Genomic DNA, 19,822 nt, shown 5'->3' with positions numbered 1-19,822 from the left:
AGAAATATATATAACAAGTTGATTTCAGAGCATTGTTTTTTATAGTACTTTTCCCCAAAAATATTATTTGGGGGTCCTCCCTGGTGGCGCAGTGGGTGGAGCACCGCGCTGTGAAGCTGTCTGTAGCCTCTTCAGTGGGGGTTCGATTCCCGGCCAGCCAGGGAGAGACCCACGTGGTGTGGCAGACCATTCCTGGCTCGCCCACTGCTCCCCTCAGCAGTGTATTTCAGTGGTCTACCTGTTCTGCACCCTGCTCTGTCTCTGGTGAATTCTCTCACACTCCCGCACCTCTGACCTGTACCCCAGTTCTTGTATAAATAAAAAAATAAATCTTTTTTTTTAAAAGAAAAATCATTTTTTAAAAAAGGTATTATTTGGAAGATTATCCAAAGTTTTTAAATATAAATTCATTCTATTAAGTGCGCGCATGTGCACACACACGTAAGGTATAGGCCTTGTAGACTGGTCAGAAAGTTGTATTTTAAGAATGAAGAAAAGCTTCTTAAGTAAATAAATATGAAGGCGCATTTTAAGTAGGTCCATCTCATTTATATTTTATACTAAAGATTTATTTTATGCATACAATAACTGGGGTATAGGCCAGATGTGTGGGGGTTTTGAGAATTTATCAGAGACAGAGTGGAGAGCAGGTGGATCTACTGAAATACACTGCTGAGGGGAGCAGCAGGTGAGACAGGAAAGGTCTGCTGCACCTTGTGGGTTAGCTCCCTGGCAGGAGCAGACTCATGCGGGGGATTTAACTCATGCTGCAATGGCTGGTGATTGCTTGACAGAGTTGAGACTTTCCTCAGGGAGGCCCCTCATTTATATTTTAAAGTCATTTTTTCTGCTGTTTGAAGAATGAATCCAGGTAAGAGTAGGAAAAGGGAGACCAATTATTGTAAGTGACTCCAAGCAAGAGTTGATGGTATCAAAGATACAGAGAAGTACATGGAATTACATTTTGTGATAAACTTGGTAAGAGTTTCTGGTGTATTAAATGTGAGGTATCAAGGGGAAAAAATAATCAAGGAATGGACTACATTTCTTGAGAAATTGGGCAGTTGGTGTTGCTGCCATTAATGAGATGAGGAGAATGGAATATGGTGAAATTGTATTAAATGTTAGATAAATATACTTCTAGGTAAGACATACCAATGAAATGTCAATTGGCTAGTTGAATAATATGGAGTAGTTTGGGTAGGGGATTTAAATTTGGGTGTAATCCTCAAAGACATCTTTACAGACACATCACCCAAAGCAGTGATAGTGAAGGCAAAGATAAACAGCTGGGACTACATCAAATTAAAGAGCTTCTAAACAGAAAAAGAGACAACAAAAACAAAGAGAAACCCTACCGACTGGGAGAACATTTTTGCACACACTAATGATAAAGGACAGATCACAAAAATCTGCAAAGAGCTGATGAGACTCAACAAAAGCAAAGAAAATAATCCAGTAAGAAAATGGGCAGAAGAGCTAAAAAGAAACTTCTCTGAAGAGGAAATGCAAATGGCCAACAGGCATATGAAAAAATGTTCAACATCACTTGTAATCAGGGAAATGCAAATCAAAACTACAATGAGGTACCATCTCACACCAGTGAGAATGGCACACATTAAAAAACCTAGCAACAGCAAATGTTGGCGAGGTTGTGGAGAAAATGGAACACTCCTGCACTGCTAGTGGGAGTGCAAACTGGTCCAGCCATTATGGAAAGCTGTGTGGAGATTCCTCAACCTACTAAAGATAGAGCGTCCATATGATCCAGCAATTCCACTCCTAGGTATTTACCCAAAGGACACAGAAACATTAATTCCAAAGGTCACCTGCACCCCTATGTTTATAGCAGCACTATTTGCAATAGCTAAGCTTTGGAAACAACCCAAATGCCCAGAAACAGATGACTGGATCAGGAAGATGTGGTACATATACACCATGGAATATTACTCAGCAATCAGAAAAGATAAACACATGAAATTTGCAGCAACATGGATGGAGCTGGAAGGGATCATGCTCAGCGAAATAAGCCAGAAAGAAAATACCAGATGGTCTCACTGATAGCAGGAATCTAGAAAACCTAAATAAGGGACCAGGAAAAAGAATAACTATAAGAAAGAAAAAATCAAAATCAACAAACAACTATGAACCAGAGACACACTATGGGGGGTGGGGTAGGGAAAGGAGGGATTGGAGTCAAAATAAGGGGGTTGCAATTGTTTGGGGAATATAAAAAACAATTCATTATGGAGAGAAATATTTAAACAAAATAGATGTTGCATTGCACTTGAACAATCTACACACTTTGACTATGCATACTGATAGTAAATAAACTGGAAAGTGAGGCATCTAAAAAAATAAATTGCTACTAAAAAAAATAAATTTGGGTGTAATCAGTAAAAACAACCATCGGAATAGACGATATCACATAGAGAAAAACGGGGAGGGGATAAAAAGACCCAGGAACTCCAGTGTTTTAAGACAGTGGTTCCTGTGTTGGCTGCACGTTAGAACTACCTGGTATCTTTTAGAATATCACATTGATTATTATAAACATTCATTTATCCATTAAATAATTATGTAGTACCTATTATACTAGACTTTCCTCTAGGCATTAGAATTCATCAGTGAATGAAACAGACAAAATTCCTGTCCTTAAGGAGCTCTTCCTGTGGGAAAGAACAGATAGTAAGCAAGTAGCATGTGATATGTTAGTGTTAAATACTAAATAGAAAAATAAAGCAGAGAAGAGTGTTAGGAATTTTCTAATGTAGCTTTCTAATGTAATGTAGCTTTAACTTGGGTGATCACGGAAGGCATTTCTGAGGTGATATTTGTGGAGGAACTTGAAAAAGGGAATGGGTAAGCTATGCAGATATAGGTAAAGGGTATTGCAAGCAAAAAGAAAAATTAGATTAAAGGATTAGACTTGTTTTTTCACCCAGGAACTCTGCTTATTTGATGTATAGCAGAAGGTGAGTGTGGCTGGAGTGGTTTAGGGGTAAGTGTAGGGACTGATTAGATCAGACAAGAAAAGTTGGAGGAGTAGGTTTAGATCACACAAAGCCTTGTTAAATCATTGTAAAGACTTTTTTTTAAATAAAAGATTTATTTATGCATACAAGAACTGGGGTACAGACCAGAGGTATGGGGGTGAGAGGATTCACCAGAGACATAGTGGGGAACAGAACAGTCAGATTGACCAAAATACACTGGTGGGGGAAGCAGCGGGTGAGTCAGGAGAGGTCTGCTGCGCCATGTTGGTCACCTCCCTGGCCAGGAATAGAACTTGTGCTTCAGTGGCTGCAGATAGCTTCATAGATTGCATCTTAACCCCTTGCACCACTAGGGAGGCCCCATTGTAAAGACTTAAACTTTTACACTGATGAGAAGCTACTGGAGGAGTTTGAACAGAATGACATGATCTGAAAAATCACACTGACTACTGTTGAGAATAGCTGTAGGGATCTAGGATGGGATTAGGCCATTTGAGGCCTTTGCTTTAATTCAGGTAAGACATGATGGTTTCTTGGTTCATGGGCCTACTTGTTTAGTGGGTGAGATTTGATGAAACAGAGGCTGCATGACATGCAATCATCTGTGCATTATGGATAAGAGGAATAGCTAGCTTGGTTAGACTTGCTGCAGGACTTATATGTGTTTGGAGAAGAATTAGGAGACCAATGTGGCTAGAGTGGTATGAGTTGGGGTGGTGAATGGAGTAAATGGGTTAGAGTTCTCATGTTGGTCTTACATGTATTTTGAAAGTATAATTGATAAATTATTGTCATTCAAAAGAAACAAGGATGATTTAATGAATTTTAAACTGGCAACTGGAGGGCTTGAGTTGCCTTTTTAAAATTGCTTTAAATTAAGACAGGGAAGCTATTAGAGAAGCAAGTTTGGAAGGAAATACCTGGGATTTCATTTTGAACATGTTAAGTTTGAGAATTCCTATTGGATATCTATAAATTAATATGTGTGGTAGAAAAGGGTTGGAATTTAGTGATGAGAAAGGCTGGAGATTGAAATTTAGGGGTCGTCAATATATGAGTGGTAAGAGACTAGATGAAATTGCCAAGGGAGAGAATGTATTTTGAAAAGAAGAGTTCTAAGAACTGAACCCTGAAGCACTGATACCTAAAAAGTTAGGAGAAATCAGCTAAAGGGACTGAGAACAGGAACAGAGGAAAAAAGAAGAAAAACTTGAGTTTCATGTCTTAGAAGTCAAGTATTTGATTTGATGTCCCAGAAGAAAGTATTTCAAGGAGTGACTGGGATGTCAAGTAAGAAGACTTGAATTGACCATTGTGTAGAATAATGACTATCTCTTTGAAGATTCTGATAAGGAGGAGTTTTGATGTAGTTGTGGTGAATATGACAGTCTGATTGGAGTGAATTCAAGAGAGAATGGGAGGAGAGGACTTGAAGATGGTATATACAATTTGTTCAAAAAGTTTTGCTCTAAATGGAAAAATTGGTCAGCAGTTAGAGGGAAAGCTGAAGTTAAAGGTTTTTATGATCATGAGTATGATTGATATTAGATGGGAATGGTTTTGTAGAGAGGAAAATGGATTAAATTAGAGAGGGAGAAAAGAATTACTAGAGTTGTGTCTTTGGGTAGCCATTAGCGGGTGGGGCTCATGTACACAAGAAGGCCTGGTCTTAGCAATGATCATGGAAGCTCATTTATAGCAATAGGAGAGAAGAGAGAGTATATGGATACAAAGACATAAAAATGTGGTTAAAATAGGAAGCAAGAGGCTTATCTGAAAAGCTAGGATGTCAGGAAAGAAAACATGTAGGCTTGACCAGAGAAGATACAAAATAGTTATATGAATAAGGAGAGAGAATGGATATGGAAAATAGAGTATGATTGACAGGTCCTCTTTAGGCTAGTGGTGGTATACATAAAATGGGGTCAGCAATCATGGTTGTGTTTTTGTTTACTCTTTGAAGTATATCAAGTTAGATGGAGAAATTGGATTTAACGAGGGCTTTTGAAACTTCAGGTTTTTTCTTTTTTGAGAAATACTGCCCTTATAAAATACCACTTTCATATGTCATTTTTGATCCTTCCCCCAACCCCCATTTTTTTTCACTCTGGCTTGTCAATACTAAATATCAGTGTGACAGGAAAGAAATGCAGCTAGTTCATAAGGGTACAAAAAACTGTTTACCATGTTAACTGCACCTATTAAGACAGATATTCTATATTGACATTATGACTGTAAATAGTACTTGAGTGAACAAAAAAATTAATGTACTTTTACCAACTCTGATATGAAAATGAGAATGTTATGAGACTAACATTTTTAGTTGAAATTTTACATGTACTGCATGTTTTTTTTTTGGTATTGCTTTTGATTATTTGTTTGAAAAATTATTCTCAATTTTAAACATGTTTGCTTTTATTAAATCAAATATAGTATATTTTAACAGAAATCTAGACTATTCTAATAAATTTTTTGAATGTCCATACAGAATCTAAGCTCATGTTATCTTCTCTAATTAGATCATATGCTATGTAAAATAATCTCCATTTCTTTGCAACAAGTATTGAGAATGTTTTCAAATTATTCCACTTAACGGTAGGGATTTTATGAGGAAGAAGACGATTACAATTTTTGAACAGAACTGTTTAAATGAGTCATTTTGAATTTCTTTACATTATTTTTTCCTAATTTACTGAAGGATTCAAGTTTGGGGAGTGCCTTATAAAGTCTTTTATGACAAGATACATTTACTAGACATCAGTGCCTGCAAATTGAATTATCAGTACAAGTTGGGATACATTTGTGTTCATGTTTCTAAGTCTGTTTTTAAAGTCATTGAAATCATTTCCAGTAAAATACGGGCTTTCATTTTTTCAAATGAAAATAAATTATTTACAATAATATATAAACTAAGTAATTTATATATAAGAATAAGGGAGTAATTTGTCCCGAAGATGATTATGGAATACAACAAAGAAAGTGGTAATACTTCTCATAATGAATGAAGCAATTAAGAGTGAAACAAATCTCTCTGATTATACTTGTTTACATAGTAGCCTTTTTCATTACTGTTTTCAGGTAACACTGCATATAGTTAGTGTTGCTTTTTATTAATGAAAATGTTTCCTGTTATTCAATTAAAGGAATTCTATGTTTAGATAAAAATTGAAAAAAATATTTAAAAATATTCCCATTGGGAGGTGGTCTAATTCTTATTTTATTTTTTTAAAGGTTTATTTATTTTTTTAAGGTTCTAAAAAACACTCCAGAATGCTATACTTTATTGCATATCTGAAATGGAAATTTGATGATTTTTTTAAAGTAAAACTTGGCAAGATAGTAAAATTAATAGCAAAAAAGATAATTTTGTATTTGTATGATTTGAACTTTATAAAAATTGTTCTTTGAAAGGTTTTCAAATATGTGATGCTTTCTGTCCTCAGAAAAAGATGTTAACAGAACAGATCGAACAAACAAGTTTTATGAAGGCCAAGATAATCCAGGGCTGATTTTGCTTCATGATATTTTGATGACTTACTGTATGTATGATTTTGATTTAGGTAAGTTCTCCTCTAAAATTTAATTTTAAAAGATTGTAGGTATTTATTTTAGAATTTAAACTTACTAACATGTTAGACATATGTAATAACTCTGTGACCCAGTTTTTGTTGGGTTGTTTCCCATGGCCTGGAGACTTACAAGGATATGGTTTCCAAATTGTGTGCCTAGGAGCACTGGGTTGCAGCAGCTAACTCATGGTGGCAACACAGAATATTTCCAGGTTTTTTTTTTTAAGATTTATTTTTATGCATACAAGAAATGGGGTGTAAGCCAGAGGTGCAGGGGGGTGAGAGGATTCACCAGAGACAGCGTGGGGAGTAGAACAGGCGGATGTATTGAATTACACTGCTGAGGGGAACATTGGGCGAGACGGGAGCTCTGCTGTGCCATGTGGGTTCACTCCCAGGCTGGGGATTGACCTCATGCTGCAGTGGTTGGTGATAGCTTGATAGTGCTGAGACTTTAATCCCTACACTATCATGGAGGCCCTATTTCTAATTTTTGAAGGAAAGAGTGGTGACACATGTAGGACATTGTTCTGATGCCTAGCTGAAGTAGTTCAGGGTTTCAGCACTAGATTGTCACATCCCTTCTGATGAAGTTATATCTCATTAATAGGAAGGAGACAAAAGGTTTTAGAAGTGGACTGAATTCAAGGAAGAATAATTTTTCGTTTATGCAAAGACACTATATGTTTATATGGGAGGTATCTTTTTTTATAGTGTATTGTTCATAATGATGATCCTTAATAACCAGTAAAAGGTTAAGTTATTAACCTTGAATTAATACCTTTAAATTAAATACCTTTAAATTAAAGGTACAATATTGTAAGAATGAAAGGCAGTGTCTATTAAAAAAGATGCTTTCTAACCCCTAAGATTTTTCTTTGGTATTCCAGGGATAAGCTTCAGTTAACCTGGAAAATTGACCTACATGTAGATGAAATTTTTCTTTCCAGTTTAAAAAGGTGTACACTAGGATGATAAAGAGCTCATTTCTTACACCTCCCCACTGAAACAAATTTGCTATGAAAATAATTTTAGGGAAGTGCTTTAGAAATTGCAGTAGTGCTGATTAAGATGTTCATCCGTCAGCACCAGCACAGAGTCTGAGTGTCACTGAATGCTAAGTTAAACAGCTTTAATCTTTTTTTAATTAAAAGGAATTTGTACATTAATTCCACCCCCACAACTCATGACATACCCCAAAGAACATCATGTATAAAATAAAACAGATTAAAAGCAGCCTGAATATGAAGATTAATTTGACTACTTGCTTCAACTAAGACTTGTAGAGGAAATATAGTAGTGATCCCATATGAAGAAGACCCTAAAGGATTAACTTCTTGGAAATTTTTACTCATTCTGTCTTTATAATAAAGCACTTTTTCCCCCCCAGAGGAAAAGTGCTACTATGTAATCAGGCCCACAAAGTAATACTCTTTTGCTCTTGGTTGAACTCTTGTCAAATTTCCTTTGCATTTTAGTGTTAACCTTTATATTTGTCATTGTTTTCACTGTGTTAATGCCATGTAGGGAAGTTCTGATGATAACATTTAGTCTTCTTCCAGTCTCTTTATTTTGGTGTGAAGTGTTGTATTCATTAGGGTCTCCAGGTAAATAGAACTGTTAAAGTTTGGCAGAGAGCAATTTCTACTTTCCTCTACTTTTTGATTCTCTTTAGTTCCTCAGCAGATTGGATGATGCCCACCCACATTGGGGAGGACATTCTGCTTTATTCATTTCATCAATTCAAGTACAAATCTTCCAGAAACACCTTCACAGACAAGCCCAGAAATAATGTTTAAGCAGACATCTGGGCAGCCTGTGATAGTCAGGTTGATACAAAATTAATGATTATTTTCTTTTTTTTAATCAAAGGTTGTAATTATTGTCATGACTGGGAAATGACAACAGCATTCATAGAGAAGCTGGCACTTAGATAATCATGTTACATGCCATTTTTTTTCTGGCACTTTTCTCTAAATGTGTTGGTTTCTCCATTGTCTGTTACTGCAATGATAAGATGCTGGGTATAGGAACCCAAGTGTCTCCTTGTGCTACTGTGGGTAGAGTTATATTTTCCCATAGAATGTATAGTGTAGGCAGGGTCAGTTTGTAATAGGCATAATGGTAGAAGACAGGGCAGAGGCTCAGCAGATTGAGCAACATTTTTATTTATAAGGCAGTTGTGAGGTGATCTAAATGCCTCCCTCTATTATACATTTAATCTGAATTTTCTCAAGAAACTTTGGCTTACATGCTCTATGGGGTAGTTTTTAAAGTTTTCTTCCAAAGTAGGAAGAATGATGGCATATTGTACATCATTTCTAGCAGAAATCACCCTCCTGCTTTAAATATATACTCTTTATTTATTTTTTTTAAATAAATTTTATTTTTATATTCCCCATACAATTGCAACCCCCTTATTTTGACCCCAATCCCTCCCCTCCCTGCCCTCCACCCCCCATAGTGTGTCTCTGGTTCATAGTTGTTTGTTGATTTTGATTTTCACTTTCTTATAGTTATTCATTTTCCTGGTCCCTTGTTTAAGTTTTCTAGTTTCCTGCTATGAGTGAGACCATCCGGTATTTTTCTTGTTCTTTCTGGCTTTCCCGCTGAGCATGATCCCTTCCAGCGCCATCCATGTTGCTGCAAATTGCATGTGTTTATCTCTTTTGAATGCTGAGTAATATTCCATGGTGTATATGTACCACATCTTCTTGATCCAGTCATCTATTTTTGGGCATTTGGGTTGTTTCCAAAGCTTAGCTATTGTAAACAGTGCTGCTATAAACATAGGGGTGTAGGTGCTCGTTGGAATTAATGTTTCTGTGTCCTTTGGGTAAATACCTAGGAGTGGAATTGCTGGATCATATGAAAACTCTATGTTTAGTAGGTCCAGAAATCTCCACACAGCTCTCCACAGTGGTTGGACCAGTTTGCACTCCCACCAACAGTGCAGGAGAGTTCCTTTTTCTCCACATCCTCGCCAACATTTGTTGTTGCTAGTTTTTTTAATATGTGCCATTCTCACTGGTGTAAGATGGTATCTCATAGTAGTTTTGATTTGCATTTCCCTGATTGCAAGTGATGTTGAACATTTTTTCATATGCCTGTTGGCCATTCGCATTTCCTCTTCAGAGAAGTTTCTTTTTAGTTCCTCTGTCCATTTTTTGACTGGATTATTTTCTTTGTTGTTGTTGAGTCTCATCAGCTCTTTGCAGATTTTTGTGATCAGTCCTTTATCATTAGTGTTGGGTGCAAAAATGTTCTCCCAGTCGGTGTGGTTTCTCTTTTTTTTTGTTATTGTCTCTTTTTCTGTTTAGAAGCTCTTTAATTTGATGTAGTCCCAGCTGTTTATCTTTGCCTTCACTATCACTGCTTTGGGTGATGTGTCTGTAAAGATGTCTTTGATGTGCATATCATGTAGTGTTTCGCCTATATTTCCTTCTATGTATTTTATGGTTTCAGGTCTTATGTCTAGTTCTTTAATCCATTTTGAGTTGATTTTTGTGTATGGTGTGAGGTAGTGGTCAAGCTTCATTCTTTTGCATGTAGCGACCCAGTTTTCCCAGCACCATTTAAATATATGCTCTTTAAATGTCTTTAGTGCACACAGATTTGGAGGAGTGATAAGAGCATTTGCTTTAGATCTGTACATTTAAAAAAAAAAGTTTTATTTATTTGTGCATACAAGAACTGGGGTACAGGCCTGAGATGCGGGGAAGTAAGAGGATCACCAGAGACAGAGTGGAGAACAGAACAGGCAGATTTACTGAAATATATGCTGAGGGTAGCAGTGGGTGAGTCAGGAGAGGTCTACTGAGCCATGTGGGTAGCTCCCTGGCCAGGGATCGAACTCATGCTGCAGTGGCTGCGGACAGCCCTATAGTTACGTCTTAACCCCTTGCGCCACCAGGAAGGCCCCTGTACAATTTTTTTTTAAATCAAGGGTTGTAATTAGTGTCATGACTGGGAAATTACAAGACCAATAAGAGAAAGGTGGTTAAAATGGCAGTTTATAGATACAAAATATTGATTTGGGGCCTCCCCGGTGGCGCAGCGGTTGAGCGCTGGGTTGCGAAGCTGCCCGCGGCCTCTGCGGCGCCGGTTCGATCCCCGGCTGCTCCCCGGCCACATGGCGTGCAGACCTCTCCTGCCGCCCGCTGCTCCCCTCAGCAGTGTACTTCGGTCCTTCTGTCTGCTCTGCTCCCCGCTCTGGCTCTGGTGAATTCTCTCACCCTCCCGCGCTTCTGCCTGTACCCAGTGCATGTATAAACAAAACAAACAAACAAACCAGCAAACAAATAAATAAAACATGCCTCTATCAAAAAAAAAAAATATTGATGTGATTAAACCCATTTGTTAACTTTGACTGGGTATAGAGTAATAAAAAAAGAAAAGGGAATATAGATACGACTATTTAAAAGAGGCACATAATTGTGTTGTGACTCTTTTTGTTTAGATTATCACTGATTTGGTTGCGAAACTGCTGGACCCTATGTAGTTCTTATTTTACTTGACTTTAATGCGGCTTGGCATGGTATACTACTCTGTACTTGCAGCTTTCTTTCCCTTTACTTTCACAACATGCTCTTCCCTTGAGTTTGTGCTTTTATATTTGATGTTCCTCTGAGTTTTTTTCTTCACCGCTCTTTTTCATGAAGTTCTTGTACATTATTATTTTTCATTACCAAACCACACCCTACCAACAAGACACCTATAGTTCTCCACCATAGTCCGTTGGGTGCCCACCATACTCTGCTCCCCCCGTCCACTTCTGGTAGCCTCAGTTCTACAATCAGGTTTCTAGGATTTGTGAATGGTTTAACTTTACCTGACCTTTGCTTTGTTTCTCAATATTCAACACATAAGTGACACCATTTCTCCTTCTGACTTAACAGTGTAATCCTCTCCAGTTCCTTCCATGTTGTCCAGAATGGCAAGAATTTATCTTTTTTGTAGCTGACTAGTATTTCACTATCTGTATATACACCACATCTTCCTATTCCACTCACCTGGAATTGGACACTTAGGTTGTTTACAAAACTTGGTTATTGTAAATAGTGTTGCTTTGAATAAAGAATTGCACATATTCCTTTAATTGGTGTTTTTACATTCTTGGTAGAATGCCAAGGTAGGTACCCAGGGGTGGAGGTTGATACCTAGGAGTGGAGTTGTTGGATCATATGATAGATGTATACTTTTAATATTTTGAGAAATCTTTATACTATTTTCCATAGAGGCTGGACGACTCTACACTCCTACTATCATTGAATGAGGGTTCCTTTTTCTCTACATTCTTGCCAACACTTCTGTTTCTGGTCTTTTGATAATGGACCATTCTCACTGGAGTGAGATGATATTTCATTGTGGTTTTGATTTCTTGCACATCATTTTAAAATAATATTACCCACTCCTAATAGTGATGTCTACACTGAGACATACTAGCAGCTGTGTATTAGCTTCAGTTTCATTTAAAATAACTCATCATTCTTTTCTTGGTGAATATCAATATCTATCCCCCCTTTTTTAAAAAGATTTATTTATTTATGCATACAAGAACTGGGGTGCAGGCCACAGGTGCCGGTGGTGAGAGGATCCATCAGGAACAGAACAGGCAGATTGACTGAAATATACTGCTGAGGAGAGCAGCAGGCGAGTCAGGAGAGGTCTGCACCATGTGGGTCACCTCCCTGGCTGGGGATTGAACTTGTGCTGCAGTGGCTGCGGACAGCTTCACAGTGCTGCGTCTCAACCCCCTGCGCCACTAGGGAGGCCCCCCTATCCATTTTTGACACCAAAGAAAAGACAGAATTTTGGGACCTCCCTGGTGGAGTGAGGGATTAAGTCTTAGCACCCACTGCAGCACAAGTTCGATCCCCTCAGGGAGGTGACCCAGATGGCGCAGCAGACCTCTCCTGTCTTGCCCGCTGCTCCCCTCAGCAGTGTATTTCAGTCAATCTGCCTGTTCTGCTCCCCACTCTGGTGAATCCTCTCACCTCACCCCCACCCCCTGCACCTCTGGCCTGAACCCCAGCTCTTATATGCATAAACAAACAAACATTAAAAAAAGATAGAATTTAAGTGAAATGCTGGTGATATGCACAAAGAGAATATGTAAAGTTTCGGTTTTCAGAGACATGATTCTTTTCCCCCCTTTTCTTAGGATATGTACAAGGAATGAGTGACTTGCTTTCCCCTCTTTTGTATGTGATGGAAAATGAAGTGGATGCCTTTTGGTGCTTTGCCTCCTATATGGACCAAATGGTAAGAACAGGAGTTCCTCCCTTTAATCAACTGAATTTGAAATTTGTAATTGTATTTTATCTTATTTATATAAGAATGATATTTATATTTAGTTATTTATGATAGAACTTAAAAAAATTGACTCATGTCTCTTGTTTCTTTATTTCTTTTTAAAAATAGCCTTTTCAAGAAACTGAGAGATACTGGCATTATTTTTAATACAAAAAGTAGTTAGTAAATATTTGTAGAGCTGGAATAATAAGGATTTAATATTGGTAAATGCTTATGTTCTGCCAAAGAGCCATGAGTCATTAAAGAATAGTGATGAAATAGATGAATTCAGTTCTTGTGAAGTAGTTGAACTTTCATATCTGTTTCAGAGATAAAGCTTAGTCATGCAGAGTAATATCCTTACCTTTTGTGAACATTTTGGATTTTGTCATTATAGTAACTGATTTTTCTCCAGATGTGTAATGATTTGTAATGCTGACACTTTCTTAGTAATTTGCTATTATTTTTTTCTGAAGCATGTGATTATTAGAGTTGAACTCTTTCTATATATACATATTAGTATGAAGTACATTTTATCTTATCACTGATACATTTTCTAAACCATTCTAATACAATAATATAGAGATACTATTAGCAGGGAAATAAAATAGAACAGTCTTCTCAAGTAATCTTTTGCAAAAGAAAAAAATAGCAGAGGGTCTAAGTGTAGATAAAAGCATATGAAATCCAGAGACCTGACCTAATAGGTCACTGAAACTGTTTAAAAATAAACCTGCTAATATACTTGATGCTCAGCCTTTGGTGCTGGATATTGACGTAGCATTCTTGCAAGGGATAAAGATTTTGAATATGTAATCATGTAAAATGTTTCCCTGTAGTATATGTTTTTACTCAGTAACAACCTGAAATTTGCAAGTGGTTGGTACCCTTCTCTTTTTTGTTTATCCCTTGCTTGCCTATTTTTCTTTCTTCTTTCAATTTTTCTCACTTTTATCTCCTATCCATACTTCTAACTCATCCTCACTTCTCCTTGTCCTTTTCCAAATACATATCTGATAAGATTTAAAAGTTTTTAAATGTTCTTTTACTATAAAATTAATAAATATTCAAGTTTCTTTGTCCTTTACCTGAATTAGTGTATTTGGGTTATTTGGAAGGATTATTAAATACAGTAATCTGGTAATATCATAGTTTATCTTTTTTACCTTTTTGATTGATTGATTTTACCTGCCTTCTTAGTTCCAATTACTCCCAAGTGCTCTAGAAACCTGAGGCATTTGTTATAAAGGTCTGTACAACTGATACTAATTTTTTAAAAACTGTTGTCTGCTTTCATTGTGATTTTGTTGTTTCTCCTCTTTTCAATAGAGCTAATGTTTCTTGACAAAGGGATCATGTCTGTTTAGCTAGTTTTCTATTATGCTTCCAGAATTTTCCTATTGCCTGACATGAGGTTTTTGTTCAACAGATTTTTCTAGAATAAACACATGGATATTTCCCCAGAGCTTAGTTTAGATCTCTGCTTGTGGTGTAGATTCCAAAAGAATTGACATAAACATACAGAATTAGCTTTTTACAATATTTGTTTTCATAAAACTGAACTAATATTAGTATGTTCAAATACATTGTTTTATTATGCCAAATATATACATACATGCATGTATACATGCATATATGTGCATGCATTTAACTCAAATCTAAAAAAAACTTTCTGAATATCTGTAATATCTGTCATTTTTGTGTATGAAGGTTCAAGTTCTTTGTGTTTTTCACAGTAAATGTTTTCTGTGTTTGCCTTTTCCATTGAGATGGTCTGGGGATTTTTCTGGTCTTTATTCTAAAAAGATCTCTTAATATAGTGTATTTGTCTACTAAAATCTTTTTTTCATAACAGTTGAAAGAAAGGGTAATACATCATAGTGAAAATAATCTGTATGGTTACTTTTCACTGCATAGCTATTGTTTTGGTGTCCTTAAATCTGGGCTGCTGCTGTTTGACTCATTTTTGTTTCACAGCTTTATTTCATGTAAGTTTTCACCTCTTATGTGATGGCTGAACCTAATGTTCATAGATTTATTTTTGTTGATATTTACTAACATCTGGTGTAGGTTTAGGCAAAGACTTTGTTATTATGGAAATATTTGCAAAATGATCTAATGAACTTTCTTATATCTGCCATCCATTTTGCCATATAGTCTAGTCCCTCTCTTCTCCTCACTCCCCTCCCCATTATGTTCATATATATTTATTTACAGATATAGCTGAAGCCTTTGTATATCCATTGTTGATCTTATTTCCCCTTTGCTAGGACTAGCTACTTTTCTGAAGTTGGCTTCCGTCATTTTGGGAGTGTTTCTTTTTATAGCAGGGTGGCTAGTAAGGGCTATGCCATGTTGGTGCTCCCAAACCAACTCAGGCCTTTGTCTGTGTCACAGTGAGAACTATGCTGTTAATCAGAGTTAATTCTGCCTTTCCCTACAAGTTCATCTGGTAGATATGCAGAAACTCTGTCCCGGTAGCTTGCATTAATCTGTTAAATTGTTTCTTTAAATCATTGAAACCAGTTTATTAAGAATCATAGCCTTTAAATATATTTACTATTATATAAATATATATTCTTTTACCAAGCATATTGCTTTCTAATCTGATAGATTTTCTAATCAAGCACTGTTAAGATCTCTAAAACTAAAAAAGAAGTGTGAAGGAGATGCTGTTCCTAATCTTTGCACAAGTGTTTGGGCAGTAGGTCACCCTAGAGGGGTTGGGACATATGTGTTAAAGAGATTATAATCATCTAAGAAGCCTTCAAAGTCTCTTGTAATATCACATATCATAGCCTTTTACACTTGTGGAAAAATTTAAAGTGTAAAATGCGGATGATGTTTTAATATTGTAATGAGAATGGCTTTGATTTTACAGGATCCCTAATGTCATCAAATCTAAGAAATAGTTAATTCTTTAAAATGAGTCACATGTTCAAGTTATAATTAGTTTTGTTGCATATGATAATTTGAAGAAATATTTAACAATGGAAAGTGATTTGATAAAAGTTTATTTTCCAGATGTGTGGTCCTGTCACCATGTCTCTTATTTGATATAAAGACATAAGTATACCCTATCAGTTAGTCTGCTGCTGCTGTCTATGTATTCTTTATCTAAATCAAATGATTAGAGGGAAAAAGTAATCCTTAGTTAGATACCAAGGGTTTTTTTTTATCCATTCCTTTCTAATGTTGCTTTAGCTTTTTAATTAGTTGAGATTTTTAAAAAAGCATAACTAATGTGGTGTAAGTCCAGCATTTGTCCTTAGACTCGTGTTTTAGTTATCAGCGACTATGTACTATACTACAAAATATTGATAACAATTGCTTATGTGATAATATTCATTTCCTTTTAAAGCATCAAAATTTTGAAGAACAAATGCAGGGCATGAAGACCCAACTAATTCAGCTAAGTACCTTGCTTCGATTGTTGGACAGTGGATTTTGCAGCTACTTAGGTACGTTTGGTATATCGAAACAATACCCAGCAGAATTTAGGGTAATACACAGAAAAAATATAAAGACATACATTTTAAAGACATACAACTTTACTGCTGTTGACTGGGTTCCTTTGAGGAATGAAAGTGTAGAACCAAGCAGATTGTCTTTGTATAATTCTGCCTTAAAAAGCAGTATTCATAAAATGAATTATTTGTTATTATTGGTTATTTTTCTTTTGAAGAAGTTAGCCTGCAAATTTGTATTGTTTTTTGATTTAGTAGAAGGCAGTTAAAGATACAGGACTTCTAATAGTCTAAGATGCAAAGAATAATTTGAGTTTGAAGTAGGTCTGAAATAATTAACTTAAGAGTAAGCCATGTATATTTCTTCTGTATAGAATCTCAGGACTCCGGATACCTTTATTTTTGCTTCAGATGGCTTTTAATCAGATTTAAAAGGGAATTTAGTTTTCTGGATATTCTTCGATTATGGGAGGTAAGTTCTTACATTATTATATTGATCATGGAATGAAAACATTCATTGTGGGGTATAAATGAATTGTAATAGTCTGAAATTCCTAAAGGCAAGTAAGTTACAAAATTCTGATGGTTTTGTAGTGTCCTCTTAAAAATTAATCATCTTGAACTGGATGGCTGGTCTTTGGAACTTTTTTCTATTTATCATAGTTTTATGAGATTTGGGGCCAGTAGGTTTCCCAGAACCATTTCTTTCTCTAGACTGTTTGTGTTCTTTCCTGGGAGACTTGACTTTATGTGAGACTTTTGCTACGTTCTAATACAGGTTTATATAGAGTTCAAGGAAGCTTTGCTACACCATTCAGTTGAGATGACTTTTTTGTAGTCAAAGGTTTTGGGAGAGAACTGGCATTCATTTTTCTTTCTTCTTCTTCTTCTTTTTTTTTTTTTTTGAATTTATTCATACAAGCACTGGGTACAGTCAGAAGCGCGGGAGGGTGAGAGAATTCACCAGAGCCAGAGCGGGGAACAGAACAGGCAGACTGACGAAATACACTGCTGAGGGGAGCAGCGGGAGTGGCAGGATAGGTCTGTCGCACCAAGTGGGACCCTCACCGGTGGCCGGGGATCGAACCGGCGCTACGAGGCTGCGGGCAGCTTCGCAGCCCAGCGCTCAACCGCTGCGCCACCAGGGGAGGCCCTCATTTTGCTTTTTATTAAAAAAATTTAAGTTGGAATAAAATATTAAGACAGAGCAAACAAATATGGAATTTTGCCAAATTTACTTCTTTTTTCTCTTGCTCCAAGAAATAAAAAAAAAGATATAGCTAGTGTTGGTAATTACTGCTCCAAGTCCCATTTCTTTGTCCCTGTTGTAGAGGATATTCATGGTCATGTTTTTTTTTTTTTTTAAGATTTTTATTTAGTTATACATGCAAGAGCTAGGGTACAAGCCAGAGGTGTGGGTGGTGAGAGGATTCACCAGAGACAGAGCACGGAACAGAATAGGCAGATTGACTGAAGTACACTGCTGAGGGGAGCAGTGGGCAAGCCAGGAGAGGTCTGCTGCGCCATGTGGGTAGCTCCCTGACCGGCCGAGGATCGAACTTGTGCTGCAGAGGCTACAGATAGCATCTTAACCCGTGCGCCACCAGGGAGGCCCCATGGTCATTCTTTTGATACATATCCTTTTTATTTCATTTTGTACCCAGGATAACTCTTCATGAAAAATAGAAAACAATTGTTTTCTTCTCAGATATCTGTTAATTAACAGGGCTATGTCCTTTTAAAATGGAACATTTATATAATGATTGTTTGTTACCTAGTCTTTTTTTTTTTTTTTTTTTTAAGATTTATTTATACAAGCACTAGGTATAGTCAGAAGCGCGGGAGGGTGAGAGAATTCACCAGAGCCAGAGCAGGGAGCAGAACAGGCAGAAGGACTGAAGTACACTGCTGAGGGGAGCAGTGGGTGGCAGGAGAGGTCTGCATGCCATGTGGGACCCTCGCCGGTGGCCTGGGATGGAACCGGTGCTGCAGAGGCTGTGGGCAGCTCTGTGTTTGAGAAATGGGGAGTAAAATCCACATGTTCTTGACATGGAATATTTTAAGAGTTTATCAATTTTAAATTAGTATCTCAACTTCTATTTTAAAGGGTGAGTTGGGAATACTTTCACCACAAGCTATGTAATCCCTCAATCTGTGTTTATCAAATAAATCATAATGTTTAATGAAATTTTTGAGGTTAATTGCATTGTAATTAAGCTTTCAAAAATTGGATTTAGTCTCAAAATTTTTCAACTCGATTTACTTCTGGTGAAAGAAATAAAAACATTTTAAGTATGCTTTAATAGTATTGTATTGTCCATGGGGTCTTTTTATCTTTCAAAAAAGATACTCGGAATATTAACTAGAGGAAAATTAGGACCTTTTGACATTTGAAAGAATTACTGATAATTTGAAAGAAATGCAGCTTTTGAGTAAATGTTAATTTATATGCTTGGGTGTGAATTTTGGGTAGTTGATTAAGCTTTTGTTACAGTCAGTGATACTCTAAATTAAATAATATGATGCTTATAATGTAAAGCTATCTCTAGTTTTTGATTCTATGTACTGTGTAACTGAGGCCTTTTTATTTCAAGACTTAGATTTTTTTTTTTTAAACTTCAGGGACTGAAGATAATTTAAAAATGAGAAACTGAAAGTTAAAAAAAATATGAAAATGCCTGTAGCACTTTTCTCTAACTCTTTTCACCTTAAACTTAACTTGATGACTGTGGCTTCTAAATACAATTTATCATATTGATTAGGCTCACTGATTTGCTTACTGTAGTTACCTGAAGAATCGTATTGAAATTAATCTGAGGTATACAGTGCTAAATTTGTTGTTGTTTTGTAGGTAAAAAGTAAGACTTCCTTTCTCCTGTCCATCATTTTATAACTAGAAAAATGGCAGACTATTTCATCTAAGCATCTTCTGCTTTGCATGGAAGTCATTCAGAGTTCATCACTGTATCTGTGGAGGAAAAGAGTTTAGAAATGATATAGTTCACTAAATGGTTGTTCTGTTTTTGTAGGTAATGTGGACTGATCTACCATGTAAAAACTTCCATCTTCTTCTCTGTTGTGCTATTCTGGAATCAGAAAAGCAGCAAATAATGGAAAAGCATTATGGCTTTAATGAAATACTGAAGGTAGTTATTGCTTTAATGTAGACTCTTTATTTTTTTATTTATTTATATATTTTTCCTTTTTAAAGATTTATTTATTTATACAAGAACCAGGGTACAGGCCAGATGCGTGGGAGGGTGAGAGGATTCACCAGAGAAAGAGTGGGGAACAGAACAGGCAGACTGACGAAATATACTGCTGAGGGGAGCAGCGGGCGAGACAGGAGAGGTCTGCCATGCCATGTGGGATTCTCGCTGGCCGGCTGGAATCGAACCCGCGCTGCAGAGGCTGAAGACAGCTTCACAGTGCCGCACTCACCGCCTGTGCCACCAGGGAGGCCCATAGACCCCTTTTTTAAAGACATTTATTTGTG

General features: G+C 36.6%; 1 protein-coding gene across 9 annotated transcripts in view; it reads left to right on the top strand.

The window, feature by feature from the left end:
- The window catches only part of TBC1D15 (TBC1 domain family member 15), a gene marked incomplete at both ends in the record, with an annotated part of 60,717 nt that overhangs the window by 38,849 nt on the left and 2,046 nt on the right, over window positions 1–19,822 (top strand). For 5 of the 9 annotated variants that reach the window (XM_084255798.1, XM_084255796.1, XM_084255793.1 and 2 more), the window contains 5 exons: window positions 6,440–6,556; window positions 12,729–12,829; window positions 16,221–16,320; window positions 16,701–16,798; window positions 19,356–19,472. In XM_084255798.1, coding sequence (XP_084111924.1) covers window positions 6,440–6,556; window positions 12,729–12,829; window positions 16,221–16,320; window positions 16,701–16,798; window positions 19,356–19,472 — 533 coding nt within the window. The remainder of the gene's footprint in view (window positions 1–6,439; window positions 6,557–12,728; window positions 12,830–16,220; window positions 16,321–16,700; window positions 16,799–19,355; window positions 19,473–19,822) is intronic. The other 4 variants (XM_084255795.1, XM_084255794.1, XM_084255792.1 and 1 more) reach the window with 4 other exon arrangements.

Source organism: Talpa europaea (genome assembly GCF_964194135.1).
Source record: "Talpa europaea genome assembly, chromosome: 15".
In the NCBI taxonomy this organism is placed as follows: domain Eukaryota; kingdom Metazoa; phylum Chordata; class Mammalia; order Eulipotyphla; family Talpidae; genus Talpa; species Talpa europaea.
The sequence above is the reverse complement of the archived record's forward strand: the minus strand, read 5'-3'. Positions and strand labels throughout refer to the sequence as shown.